Source organism: Thamnophis sirtalis, unplaced genomic scaffold (assembly GCF_051295495.1).
Source record: "Thamnophis sirtalis isolate CommonGarterSnake01/CBP01778 unplaced genomic scaffold, rThaSir2_p1.2 scaffold_1, whole genome shotgun sequence".
Classification (NCBI taxonomy): Eukaryota; Metazoa; Chordata; class Lepidosauria; order Squamata; family Natricidae; genus Thamnophis; species Thamnophis sirtalis.
Window position 1 is genome coordinate 69,763,468 of NW_028261381.1, and position 14,552 is coordinate 69,778,019.

General features: G+C 41.4%; 1 protein-coding gene across 5 annotated transcripts; it reads right to left on the reverse strand.

Annotated features, from left to right (window-relative positions):
- Positions 1–30: 30 nt before the first annotated feature.
- Positions 31–14,501, reverse strand: SIRT3 (sirtuin 3). Of its 5 annotated transcripts, XR_015696663.1 has the most exons (11): positions 14,291–14,501; positions 13,388–13,435; positions 11,938–12,033; positions 11,371–11,560; positions 9,636–9,833; positions 8,142–8,374; positions 7,880–7,980; positions 6,285–6,446; positions 5,402–5,611; positions 2,400–4,234; positions 31–378 (listed from the first exon to the last, which is right to left on the reverse strand). XR_015696663.1 is itself a non-coding variant. In XM_087715495.1 (10 exons), exons 3-10 carry the CDS (start codon positions 12,011–12,013, stop codon positions 355–357), a joined length of 1,194 nt encoding a protein of 397 aa, XP_087571621.1. In that variant the 5' UTR covers positions 12,014–12,033; positions 13,388–13,435; positions 14,291–14,501; the 3' UTR covers positions 31–354. The 5 variants fall into 5 exon arrangements, 4 of the variants coding, with proteins under 4 accessions (XP_087571621.1, XP_087571625.1, XP_013920295.2 ...); XM_087715495.1 differs by lacking the exon at positions 2,400–4,234; XM_087715499.1 differs by having other exon boundaries at positions 31–4,234.
- Positions 14,502–14,552: the final 51 nt, after the last annotated feature.

Consider the following 14,552-nt stretch of genomic DNA (forward strand, 5'->3'; position numbering starts at 1 on the left):
AGCTTTAATTAGACAAAGGAAATATTGAGCTATTGTTAAAATGCATTTTATTTTGCTTTAAATTGAACTGTAGTTGCAAGTGCCACACATTCATCCAGCAGCTACAGTATAGCATTCTTGTATATGCTCATTCTTACTAGAAATGTTGATGCATAAACAAGTTATCTTTTCAAGTTACATAAGTAATATCTGCGAATTAATATACACTATTTTAAGAACTTTTTCTTCACACATTGATAAATAAAGCTGGAATTCACTTTTGATAAAAACTGCAGTCCCAATTTGATTTCTTCCAAGTGGGTAGAAAATTGTGGATTCAGTATGAATGAAATAATACTCTTGTTGAGGTTCTGACTAAAACACCCCAGTTCTGTGATACTTTTTAAATGATTCAGAAATAATCCAAGTGGGAAAAGTAAAAAAAAAAAATGGGAGAAAATTAATGCCTTCTAAAAGGGAGGTAGCAGTTACATTGAAAATGTTTACAGCTTATCTTCATAGAAAATTAAATTCAAATTATTTGCAGGATCCAATCTTGGTTGGTCACCGGGACCAGAGGTTTATTATTTTATTTTCATTTCCCCAAGAGGCTTGAGAACTTGCCCTTCTCTGAGGCGTCAAAATGCCCAAAGAGTTAAATTACTATCTCCAGATAGTTCTTACCGTAGCCTACTAAATGAACAAAAAACCCCATCTTCTCCTAGTAGGTGGAGACATCATCCAAGCATGGGGGTATGACTCCGTCAGGATCCAATCCAACTGGGTCTACAAGCATTAAAGACACACCCACGAGGCTCCTCCTACCCAGCTTAGACTCAGTCGATCCTTCAATTAGTTGTGTCTGTGTTTTTCTCCTATCTAATTAATTCGTTCTTAATCTTTCTCCAAAAAACTTCTAAATTTCTTTAATTGGCTTCTTTCTTCAAATTTAACTCATTTAGCTTTGTATTTAACTGATTAGGGGCTTGTAGCCCCTTGAGGGCTGCAGTCCTTCCCTATCTCGTACTTGCCATCACACAGAGATTCAGCGACGATCCTATGAGGTTTTCCGACATCGCTGCAGCCATGCCACTCAAAAAACTGCAGATCGCTGTAGCCATGCCACCAGAAAAGTCGCTGGAGTGCAGGACGTTTCGTATGCTGCCGCTCGTTTGCCGCTTCAGAGCAGCCCTTTGTTGGGTGAGCTGCCGGGGGACATAAAATGGTTCCGATCGCCTTCTTTGCTCCGATTATCGGCTTTGGCTTCAAAATTGACCGTCAGGTGGCCGCTTTACTTAGCAAAATAGCCAACTTGTCAGTTCGCTCCCTCAGCCCTTCCTCAGGGCCCTATCTACTTGGGTGGCCATTTTGTTTTGGCAGAAGCCTGCGGTGGCTATTTTAGGTGCTCTCCTCAACCGTAATGCCAACCAATGAGACCACTATTATACAGGGGGATAATCCACCTTCTCCAGTCATTTCTCCTTCAGTCCCGAGCCCAGGAGCAAAAAGAGAACCACTGCTTCTCAGCCACCTACAGCCAAGCCTGTTAAGGCCCCTAAGATTGTTCCATCTCAGGAGGCCTCAACTGTAACTACCCCTGGTTCCGACTGTGACAAGGCCTCAGATTCTGCCCCATGAAAGGCCACATCTAAGACCAAGCATTGCACTGTTTCTATCTCTGCCCCACTGGTTTCTCCTCCAGTAATGATCAATCCTCCTGAAGATCTCTCTACTGATACTGATGGGGATATCTCCACTCCTGCTTCCCCCTTAAACCCTGAGGATGGGATTGGGTTTCAAGGGGAGTATAATTCCAAAGGGGATCACCCCGGACATAGATGTGGGTTCTCCTTGCCCCAGAACTATTACTGTCAATCCTAATGATATGGCTGACATCATAGCAGTGGCTATTGAACGAGGCATTGCTGCATGCGTTCAACATCAGGGACCTGCTACTGCCACCCCTTAGTGTTCTACTTTTAATAAGTCAAACAAGGGCCATTCCTCCCATTCTCAAGGGGCGGCTCCTGGAAGTACTTCTCAGCATTTTGCTGCTGACCCTGAGGAACAGGTAACCCATGATTCCAATCTTTCGGATGATGAGGACTTGACACCTGCCCCTTCGGCCTTAATGGGTCTTTTCAAACCTGCCTTGTTTCACTCCCTCTTATTCAAGGCCAAAAAGGTCTCTGGCATCCTGGCCTCAAAACCATCCTCAACTGCAGAGGTTGAAAAGTCTGACCCCACTCTTTTCACACCCACCTGTGATGTGGTTCCTTCCCCAAATCTGTTCTTGGAAGTAATTCAAAATCAGTGGGCATTTCCAGGGGTGGGACCTCTCTCTTCTACACTGGACAAACAATTGTACAATGTCAGTCCAGAGCTCTCTAAGCTTTTGGAAGTCCCTTCCATCGACTTACCTGTGGTTTCTCTTTTATCACCTAATGCAGCCTCTAACACTCTGGAGGACACTCTTCGTCCTAAGGACAAACACTATGAACAGTCATTAGTTAAAGGTCATCAGTCCTCCGCATGGGCAGTCCAGGCCGCCTCTTCTGCCTCTTTTTTCAACAGGGCGGCTCTCCGTGAGGCTCCCCTGAAGCAGCTGCAGGACAGAATTCCTCCTGCTGACTCCTGTTCTCATCAGGACATCAACAAGCTCAAAGCGGCAATGGAATATGCTGTGGATGCCTCTCTGGATGCGGCTCGTTTCGCCTCCAAATCGATGGCGTCATCAGTCACCACGTCTTTTATGGTTGAAGCAATGACAAGCGGAGGCCAGAGCAAAGTGGCGTTTAGCTTCTTCTCCTTTTTCTCCTGGTCTTCTCTTTGGCCCGTCTTTGGAACCTCTCTTCGTAGAGTCCAAGGACAAACAAAAGGTGCTTCCTTCTGCCAACCGCAAAACAAATTCTAAACCCTCTTCATTTTTCCTTAGGTCGTCCTTTCAAGGGACTGACGTGGGATTTGCCTACCCCCGTCCTCAACACAAGGCTCCCCCGAGACAGGGCCCTTCGTCTCAGGACAGTTCCAACAGAAATTCCCAGTGTCCAACAGAAAGCCCTTCAAGGGCAGCTCCAACTGTTCCTTCCGAAAGCAGAAGTAATTCCATCAGGGACCTCCCAATTGGGGACCGTCTTTCGGCCTTCGCTGATCATTGGGATGACATCACCAATGATGCCTGGATCCGGCGTACCATCTGATTTGGCCTTGCCTGGAGTTTCTCTCCAGTCCACTGCAGACTTTCATACTGTGTCCGGTTTCCAGAGACATTACCAAAAAACATCTGGTTGACCTTGCATTTGGAGGAGATGGCCATTTCATCGTCTGGAATGTAAGTGGCATTACCTTGATGTGCAGCGTGCTCTATGCATTTATATTAAACAAACTGCCGTTTTCAGGCGCTCTGAGGCTCTTTTCGTGAAGTTCCAGCTGGGAGGTAGGAAAGGCTCCAAGGCCTCTTCTTCTGACATTGGTCTTTGGGTATGAGCTGCTATTTCTAGGGCCTACTCTGCACTTTCTCTGCCTGTTCCGCCCCATATCACTGCGCACTTCACCCGCAGCGCAGCCACCTCTGCTGCCTGGTCATCTCAAGCTTTGTTAGAAGAAATTTGTTGAGCGGCTGTGTGGACTACTATTTCTCCATTCATCCGCCACTACAAGTTCGACAGATACGCCTCAGCTGACGCTTCATTCAGATGGCACGTGTTGCAGCGAGTGGTTTCTACTTAGGATTATTAAATTCTATTCAGGACCCTCCCAATGGGACAGATTGGGCTTTGGTATGTCCCATGCCTGGATGATGTTTCCACCTACTAGGAGAATGGGCGTTGGTTACTTACCTGATACGCCCTTTCTCGGGACAGTGGAGACAACATCCAGCCCCACCCTTTCTTTATGACTTAATCCTTGATTTTTCTGTTTTCTTACCTTGAGGAGAGATAATATCTATCATCTGAGACTGTTTACACAGCGGTCTACAAGTCACGCCTTCATCTAAGCTGGGTAGGAGGAGCCCCGTGGGCCTGTCTTTAATGCTTGTAAACCCAGTTGGATTGGATCCTGATGGAATCATACCCCCACGCCTGGATGATGTCTCCACCGTCCCAAGAAAGGGCGTATCAAGTAAGTAACCAACACCCATTTTCACCCCGGTCAATTTATCACTATAACCTTTGGCTGAGGCACACTTTACTTTTTGAGGAGTTAAATCTTTTCAAAAGTAGATAATACACTTCTACTTCTTCTTTATATCCAGCTGAAAATACAAAAAACATGGATTATTACAACCCACACCAATTGTTGAGACACCCCCCCCCCCAAAATGTAAATGGGGAAGTAGAGATTGTAGTTAAAAACATTACTGCGAAATGATAAAATAAACACAAGAACCAATTTTAAACAGTAAAAGAGTCAGAAGGGACCTTGGAGGTCATCTAGTCCAACTGCTTGCTCATGCAGGAGACCTGTAATAGGGATTCGAACCACCAAACTTTTGGGTGTTTTTTTTTTCTTTCTTTCTTTTATTTACTTGAACCTGAGCACAATGGACTGGCGTTTTGCATCATATCATTCTGGGTCAGACAAAATATGTTTAACATATACCTGCATGGCCTTCTCTCAAAACAGAGTGATACTCATTTTACATAATTGGCACAGGCTGCACATGAGTTGGGAGTGTGGTGTGGTAAACTGAGTGCAGGGAGGCCAAGAGAAGGGGGCACAGGTTCACACGAGTATAGTGACACACAGGGAAGGAAGGTACAGGTTGATACAAGGGCAGGGAATCCAAAAGGAGGGTGAGGTGCAGTGAGGAGAAGGTGGGAGACTGACCAGAACCTTCCATGCCAACTCCCCATTGTCTTTGCTTCTGAGAAGCCTGTAGGGAAGGTGCAAATGGCAATCATGAGGCTGCAGGATGCTGCAACTTTTGTGAGTGTGAGCTGGTTGCCAAGCAAGCAAATAACAATCGTGTTCCTCTAGGGCGCTGCAATGGCAGGAAATTAGAGGAACTAAAGTACCATTCATTCAGTTCTACTGCACCTTTGGTCATTGAATGAGTGGTTGATATGCAAGGAATACCCACACTATAATTTTATTGTTTCCAAATCTCAAGTTTCACTCTGAGAAAGCAAAATGTTACTCAAATAAATCGTAAAATGCAATAAATAGTCACATAGGATAGATGACATAGTCATTTCCCTTGAGTTACCCAAGATGGAAAGTGAAAGCATCCCATAGAACTGGGTGGCTATAACAAATGTAAGGAAAAACCCCTACATCACTATGATAAATAGTTTGATGGATAAAACAATTGTGTCGTCTATATTAATTACAGTCTTATCCTTAATTGTATTGTTTTCATAACTTCAGCCAGCAAAATAAAGAGTGTGAGAGGCAAAGTTTTCAAAGCAAAATGACATACCTTTTCTTTTTCCTTTTTTATTAGTTGCTGTAACTCCTCTTTCCAGCCTAACAGTTCTACCACTTTTTCCACTCCACTGATTACATCTCCCAGTTCAGCTACATCATTGTGCCGTGACTGGACTGCAAATGGCCCCACCAGATCTCGATTGATCAGAACACGGGGCACAGAACCACGGACAGCTCCTGCCAGACTAGCAAAAGGCTCCACCTAAAATAAAGCAATAGAAAAGATAGTGTAGGGAGTTGTCTCTCTTACAAAGTAAAAACTGCTGCACTTCAGGGTATTTTTTCTAAGAAAAAAATAGATCTTCAAGTGATAAACTGAAAGCTCACACCAAACTTCTCCTGAATTTGCCCACTCTGTATGTGCTCAGATAAGCCATGCGCAAGTCACAGGATACTAAAAATGGTACTGTCAATATTTAAGATGTGATACAGTACTTTTACTTTATTTGCTGATTTTCCTAAGAGCCCTTAAAAGATAGTTGAGTGAAACCTTTTAGCAAGAAGGCCTGCAATATTATTCCTATGGGAGAAAATAGCTGAAGATAATGAATTTTTAAGGCTTTACAGCAGAGGTACCCAACTTTAACATCTTTAAGACTCATGGACTTCAGCTCCCAGAATTGCTCAGCCAGTATGGGGAATTTTAGGAGCTGAAGTCCACAGGTTTTAAAGTTGTCAAGGTTGGATACCCCTGATGTATAGTATAATGAACTTAAAACTCTGAAATTCCTTCCCATCTCTTTTGATGATCGCTGAACTGCCACCCTCTCATTTCCTTGACTTCTCATGGCTTTTCTCTCTGTTCTCCAGTCTCTGAATCACTTTATTTTAAAAACCCATCTCTTAGTCTCTTCCCATGCTCATGATAGCCAGACCTCAAGCGAGGTTCCAACGATAAAAAGCAGGTCTGCCATAGGAAAGTCTGCCAAATGCAAGAAGAACCGATGAGGGAGCTCTTCTCCAAAGAATATAATGTCAGGCTTGACCACTCCAGTGCAAACAGGGCATTTGGGAATTTTGTCAGTCATCACATCCCCCTGAAATGAAATGAGATAACAGGGATATAAGTTCTTAATCAGGCAGCACAAGCCAGAAGACTGTCATCACAACTGAGGACAGCGACCACCAAAACTGCAATGAAAACAAAGGCAATCCTATGAGCCTGCTGAAGCAAAGATCTAGGATCTAGTTGAACTATGTGGATCCATCTGAAAAGAGGAGCCAGTGAGTTTGGCAGCTACTGTGATTTATTAGCCTCGTCAGTGGAAGCTGACCTAGCCTATGAAATAGGAGTAGCCAGGAAAAGCTGGGAATTGGAGGAGCAATACTGGCTGGTTGTCTTTGTCCTTATCAATGTCTGCTTTGCATTTTGGAAAAATCACAGTGCTAAGTTCACTGTTATGTGAGAGAAGGTGATGATCTTGGATTGGTTCATGAGAGATTTGTTTGTTTGTTTTGTTTTATTTTTTATTTATAGGCCGCCCTTTTCCCTGAGGGGACTCAGGGCGGCTTACAATCAAAAAGGAAGGGGAGTGTAGGACAATACGAAAAAAGAAATGTGCACAAAGTAAATTAGACAATAAAACTCAACATTCACTCAGCATTCGGGAGGGGCGAAATAAGATTATCCCCAGGCCTGACGGGTTAGCCAGTTCTTGAGGGCTGTGCGGAAGGCCTGGACGGTGGTGAGGGTACGAATCTCCACGGGGAGATTGTTCCATAGTGTCGGAGCCGCAACAGAGAAGGCTCTCCTCCGAGTAGTCGCCAGTCGGCACTGACTGGCGGATGGAATACGGAGGAGGCCAACTCTATGCGATCTGATGGGACGCAGGGAGGTAATTGGCAGAAGGCGGTCTCTCAAATAGCCAGATCCACTACCATGGAGCGCTTTATAGGTGGTGAGTAGGACCTTGAAGTGCACCCGGAGACCAACAGGTAGCCAGTGCAGCTCACGGAGGATCGGTGTTATGTGGGCGAACCGTGGTGCGCCCACGATCACTCGCGCGGCCGCATTCTGGACTAGCTGTAGTCTTCGGATGCTCTTCAAGGGCAGCCCTATGTAGAGCACATTACAGTATTCCAGCCTAGAGATCACAAGGGCTCGAGTGACTGTTGTGAGGGCCTCCCGATTCAGGTAGGGCCGCAACTGGCGCACCAGGCGAACCTGGGCAAATGCCCCCCTGGTCACAGCTGAGAGATGGTGGTCAAAAGTTAGCTGTGAATCCAGGAGGACTCCCAAGAGAGATGTTGGGTAACGGAGATGTTCCCTGTGAAGTAAGGGTAAAGATGAAGAGCAGATGTCTCCATTAGCTGGTGTTCTAGTAGGACAAGGATTTCAAGGATTGAAATGTTACCTTTCTGGAGGCCTGGAATCAACAGAAGCAGGTTGACTGTACATTTGCATTTAAAATGATATATGTAATTCTTAAACTATTCCTGGAGTGCTGTTATCTGCTGTGCTGGGGCTTACCCTGAAATCCTCTCCTGAATATGATCTTCGACAGACAGTACATGTAGCAGAAGCAAATGTGCCATGAGCTTCAACTAGTTTATCTGGAGGAATCCCAGCAACTAGAACACACAAGACAGAAAAATCAGTTTTGGTCAAACTCTTCACCAATTCAAAAGATATTTAAAATGGATGATCTCTCATCACCACCACCACCACCATTATTATTGCTGTATGATCTGCTTTCAATTTATCTCCTCAGAGCCAGTGGCAAGAGGCTCACCTCTCTCCAGCCCATCAATATTTTGTGTGTAGAGGCGCAGAAGGAGCCCTTTGTCAAACAGAAGTCGAAGAAAATAATGGGCATAGTTTGGTCTGTAATTGCCAGGGTACAACTCCTTAGCTAACCTGAAGAAAGGCTTGGGATTCTGGAAAAAGTAGCTAAGTTCAAATATGGCTTCGGGGTATGGAATATTGTACTGCTGAAGGTTACTGTATAGCCCACTCCCAGGAGACCTGCAAAAATAGTAGTAGAGTAAAATTAGAATAATGATAGGCCAGGAAACCAAGTTCATTCAAGGGTTCCCTATCTTATGGTTCACTATTTGTATGGGATACATTTAAAAAAATAAATAAAGCCAAGCACTGGATTAGGAACACTTTGCAATAGCATCATCTGAGACAACAGAAACGCCTGGCCTACCTGGTAAAATGAATTCATATACAGATAGTTCTTGTGTAACATTTACTTGCTCAGCAATTGCTTAAAATTACAGTGAATCTGAACAAGAGGTACTTAAAATGGGTCCTTTGGTTGCAGCTGTTGCAACATTTCTGCACATACACAATTGCAATTCAAGTGCTTGGCAACCAGCTTGCACTTATGATAGTGCAGCAAGTCATAGTCAAATCATTGTGGTTTGAAACCTTCATTGATGGCTTCCGTAAGCAATCAATGAGGAAGCCCGCAAGAGGCCACTAATGTTAAACACGTGACTGTCAGATGCTATTGACCATTCACCAAATGACAATGACTGCTGGAACTGCCATTGTAAATCAGCACACTTTGCAACCATGTCATTTAGTTCGTGTCCCAATTACTATCAGTGAGGACCAACTATAAAATAAGAGGATTTTTAATTTGCAACTAATTTATAAATTCAGGTCAGTTTGATCTGGTGGATAAAGTGTTAGCTCACAAGTGGGGAAACATGAGTTTTAGTCTTGATCTAGGCATGAAAGCCAGCTGGATAACTTTTGGCCAGTCATTCCCTCTCAACCTTAAGAAAATGGCAATGCCAAACCAGTTCTGAAACCAACATAACCAGGAATCAAATCTGATTGAACACTAACTAACTAACTAAATAAATAAATAAATAAATAAGAAGTGTGTTAATGTCTTAGAACATCAAAATCAAATGAGAAAAAAGGAAAATAAAAGGCCAAATGATTCTTGATCAATAATACTAAAATTATTGTTAACAATACAATCATTCTTGAGAATCTCCAAAGAAACTTTTGAGGTATAACCTTTTAATGTAGCCTAAGGAAACAAGGCTCTGTGTTGGGAGAGGCAGAAAAATAACACTGACATTTCCCTACAGTTCCAAAATAATAGCTCTCTTTGAGCCACTGATATTTAACCATGATAAAAGCTATGTGACAGTGTGACACCTACTGAAAACAGGTTTCATGGCTGACCATTCCTATGTCTTGGTGATGTGGATGCTTATTTGGTTAAAGCTGGCAAAGCCATATGAGTAGTTCCATACAGTACCTGAAATCTGGAATCCCACTTGGCGTACTGAGTCCTGCTCCAGCCATCACTACTATCCTGTGGCATTCTTTCTTCCGGATGCGTTCAAGCACATCTCTTAGGCTCAGCTTTTTATTTCCACCATTATTTCCTCCTTGACCAATTCCAAAAACCACTCTTGAGAATGTGGATAGGGACAAGAACCTTATTCCCTGGACCCTGCAGGCAACATCAGTACACATGCTTTAGATGATAAAAAAGCACACTTATAGAGGAAAAAATCAGAACCAATATTCCACTCCAATCCATGATTTATAGGAATACCCATCCATGGATTGTTATTTAATACATTCAGAACAGGAACAGCATGAGTTTTTCCTTTGATACGGAGTTGAAGCAATCTCCATTCAGCCTTTAGCTGATAAAAATAACTATACTAGCATACAATTTTCTGTTCCCATTGCCAGTTCCTATTGTTTCTCATTCAAATAATGGCAATCACTTGACTTCCTTAATAATGGGTGATATGGCCAAAGAAATGTTATACAGATTGTCCTTGGGCCATGCCAAGGTAAAGCAAAAAACAACAACACCAGATCAGCCAAGGATGACTTGGGGCTTTCTCACTCATGGACTGAAGGCAATACCATGGGGATATAGCACAAAAAAGAACTTATTGGGCATATTTGCACTATAGATAGGTAAGATTCAATGGAAAATGAAGTGTTTTTAATGATTAGATAATTTCATTTAAAGTTAAGGCCAAAACAGACAATCAATGGCATCATTTCTCAAGTGTGTTAGCTCCTACTTTTTATACAAAAAAGCATGTTAGGTTATTATGTAAAATGTATTCACCAAGCCATTTTTTGCATTTGGGGATACTTTGATAGACTTTCAAGTACAGGGCATTAGATATACTGTATCTGCATGATTAAAGCTGATTAAAGTTTAATTGCTAACAACAAAGTTGGGCTTTGATATGTAGTATGAAAAGACTTAGTTGAATGGAGGCAACACCTGAAATATATTACTGTAACTTCCCTCCAATCAGCACTAATATAATTTCAGCCTCAAACATGACAGCCGTTCTAAAAATCTTACCCTGCTGACAAGCCTGTCTCTGTCAGAGCAGCAGTGTACAAGGTATCTTGTGCTATCTGTTCTCCTGACCAACTTAGTTTGCTGTTCTTGCCAAATATTTAAAACCTGTTCTGAAAAAGGAGGATTCTACCAATTCCCATAAAACTGAATTCTTATGGAAAACACAGAAGACAGCTCTGAAAAATACTCTGGAGATTAAATGCAACCCAACATCATAAACATTTCCTCCACATCATTACATGGGGATATTTTGTCCTTGTAACAAAAATATTTTGCATTAGTTTAAATAATTTTACATTTTATTAAATACTCTTTTTAAACTGTATGTGGTAATTGTACATTGTATTATAATCTATGGATTGGAATAAAGTATTTTATATGAAGTTAATGACATTTTAAAATATATATCATTATATGTAGAGAATAGCCTTTTACACATGCTTTGTAACCTAATACCAAGTGTCCTTTGGATCTTTTCCTTCTGCCAGCAATAAAACTATCATGAGAGTGAGAACTTTGAACCTGAAAGGTAGCTTATTATAGTCTCACAACAAACAGTCAAAAATCTAGTTTTAATGAGCCTTACTGTTAAATAAGATTTAATAGAATTTCAAGTTAAATAATAATTACACAAAGGATATCAAGGCCTTACCTTATCCCAGATAAGTCCATTGTATTTTTTAAGCTACTTTCTGAAGTCTTCTGCAGCAAATGTTTTCCATGAGGAAAGTAGAGGACAGATCTGAATGGAATTAAGTGAAGGTTTTTGCAGGCTGTCAGATTGGAATAATTTCTAAAATGCTGGTACTGGGCATACATCCAGAGATCCAGAGATTTCCACCCTAAAAATAATTAAGAAACATTTTGGTGGAAAATATTGAAAGTGAAGAATCATTTTGTAGAGGCATGACAAATAATGTAGCAGCAAAACAAAATTTTACATGGTTAATACTTGCTGTATTGGAGTAGTTTTATCATTATATATTGCAATTACATACATTGCATTTGCTTACATTTATGCAATAAAATGTAAAAAGAAGTAAATTGAGCTTTGAGTGACTACATGAGGATCTCAACCCTGTTGTCTACATTCAACTTTTCTCTTTATTTTTCATAATATATTAACTCCCATATATTTGTCCACCTACTGTCACAAATCTCCATAGCCTTTCTAAACCCGATATGCTTTTCCCAGTACCTGAAACAGAGTGAGACTTACCAATTAAACTCTGTAAACTAGCAGTCTGAAGCAGAGTTTTCCTTGCAGAGACTCTGAAATACAACCTCCAGTTCATTTCCCTTCAATGGCCTAATCCTAAATAAGAAAAACCAAGAGAAGTGATTTTTTTAAATATTGTTTTTATAGGAGCTAATAAAAGCCTGGTATCATTTAGCCAGCAGCTGTGCTCTAAAGACTAATTTAGGACATAGGGCAAAACAGCACTGCTCTGTTTGCTTTCAATTATCTTCAGCCAGGAAGCACAACTGAACATTGTTTACCACAATGTTCCTAATAGAAGGACCAATGACAGCCTATTTTATCAGTATTTGAGTATAGTATAATAATAATGTGATTGATTCCACTACTACCCTCTTAGTAAACCTCTGAAAAAATGAGAACAGAAATGAAATACAGCACCACTGATGCCACAAAACAGCTCTGGAGTTTGAAATGGTTATAGCCTCCCTTCTATCCAATGTACAAGCCTGTAGAATGGGCATTGCTCTGCTTTGCTTGTTCCCCATCATTTCTCTTTCAAGGAAAAGGATCAGAGATGGGATGCTCGTGGTTCAGCCTGGATCTGGCAAACCGGTAGTGGCGGTGACGGGAGGCTCTGCCCACCCACCTGGAAGCTTCTGCGCATGCACAGAAGTGTTGCATGTACATGCAAGCACAAGTGAACCGGTAGCACCAGGATTTGCAACCCACCTCTGCATAGAACTTGCTACAGGTGAAGCAAAACAATAGTGAGGGTTGGAGTAGGAGGTAAGATGTGTTTTGGGGTAGATCTTGCTGAATGTAAGCTTTCCCAAAAGGCGCCTGCTTTCACTCCCCAAATAATCAGAAACATCTTCAAACCCACCTCTATTTTTTTCTCACTGCAGTCAATCCTGAAATGCTAAAAAACTAACCCAAATCAGCCAATGTTTCCTTTACCTAACCAAGGGGAGAATGTAAAAAAAAATGGCATGCAGCCAGTCCCATTTCCCCTTGCCGGGTCTATATGTTGCTAAACAAACTAGATGACGTTGCCCATGAAATCACCAGGAATTGTGTTCAATCCAAAGGAGATTTCACCTTTTCTCCCAAAGTACACCTCTTGCTTCAATCATTTACTTTACACGGAGCTACCTATGAAAAATACAAGCAAACTAAGCTAGTTCAAAATACAACAGTTCAGATGCTGGTAGGTGAGAGCCACTAGTGCCATAAAACAGCAGTGCTACAAGCATGAAATAATAATTTATTGTTGATAAATCACCTAGATTCCAGTGACTGAGCAGTTTACAATTGTTAAAACATTTAAATACAAAGAACAATATAAAGTGCATAAAAACAGCATTGGCTTTAGTGGGCTCCCACATAAAATTTAAAGAGCTGGTCTTCACCTATAAAGCTCTTTATCACTTGGCACATTTCTATGTGAAAAACTGCCTGCTTAACTCACCTGGTATATTCAGTCTCAAGACTGCTGGATCCCATCACCATATGAGAACTGAGGAAGAAAACACAACACTACTTCTCATATATGGTTCCTTTCAAATGTTGATTTATTGCAGAAGTCAGTGTTTTTTGACATATGAAATTAATTTTGATTCTGAACTAGAAGATTTCAAAATTTTAGTTTCGATATACTCACTAAGTCTTAATGTGATTACAGCTTCTCTTTTCAAATCTTTATTATAACTCTTAATAGGAAAGGTAGGCTACAAAGAGTTAATAATTTTGAAAACAAAAATCTTTAAAAACATATATAAAGGACAAGCATACATACAAAACATAAGAATTAATTCATGATTAATAATAAATTGTGATTTAGTAAAAATCAGTTAAATCATGTATTAGTTATCAACACTGCACTCACTACTAATCACCAATCTATAGAAAATAAATTTAATTGCATTTATAACTGCTGTAAGGAGTAGATGCTTCTTTATATTTGTTTGCTGCCTTTTAAAATTTATTACTTTTCCCTACTTTTTCTTGTTTAAATTTGTGCTGTTTTACTCTGCAAAATAAATCTCAGTAACATTTTTAAAATCTACTACTTTTCCTCATATGCATTTTTCTAACGCGAACCATGAATCCTTTCCCAAAACTGTTTTAAAACACAATGGCCACCTGCCTTTTCTAAAACTACACAGAACGGAATAGGAATGCCTTTCTTAACATTCACTTTTTCTCATTTTCTCAAGCTAAGATAAGCCCGAATGTATAGAAAACAGCAAAGCGCCTTATTGGAGGGCAGCCCATTTATTGGTTCTGCTCCGAGTGAACCCAAGATCTATGGCCAGCAAGAGCAACCGAGTCCTGGGCCCCTACAAGAGAGACTACAGTAACGTCAACACACCTAGGCAGCAACAATGATGAATCTTAATACGTCTCGCTCTCCGTGTGATACGACACGCGATAGAAAGGAATGAAACGACGACGCGTTCCCACCTGGCAGCTACCCAAAGCTTAACCAACTGCGCCTTCTTGTCACTTCGCAAACTGACCGGCAGGGGGCTCCCGAGCGAGAAAGGCAGCTCAGAACACTCCCCAAGTAACCATTCGGAGAACTTAGCACAGAGACCAACCAATCCTTCTCAGGAGGGGGCGGAATGTTGAAG

What these genes read in the sequence shown, in the direction of transcription:
- SIRT3 (XM_014064822.2), bottom strand. Translation starts at nt 12,013, where the DNA reads ATGAACTGGAGGTTGTATTTCAGAGTCTCTGCAAGGAAAACTCTGCTT. An exon ending in AGTGGGATTCCAGATTTCAG is followed by an intron (nt 8,375 to 9,635) that starts GTACTGTATGGA and finishes CTATTTTTGCAG; the next exon opens with GTCTCCTGGGAGTGGGCTAT. An exon ending in TATTGATGGGCTGGAGAGAG is followed by an intron (nt 7,981 to 8,141) that starts GTGAGCCTCTTG and finishes TGTGTGTTCTAG; the next exon opens with TTGCTGGGATTCCTCCAGAT.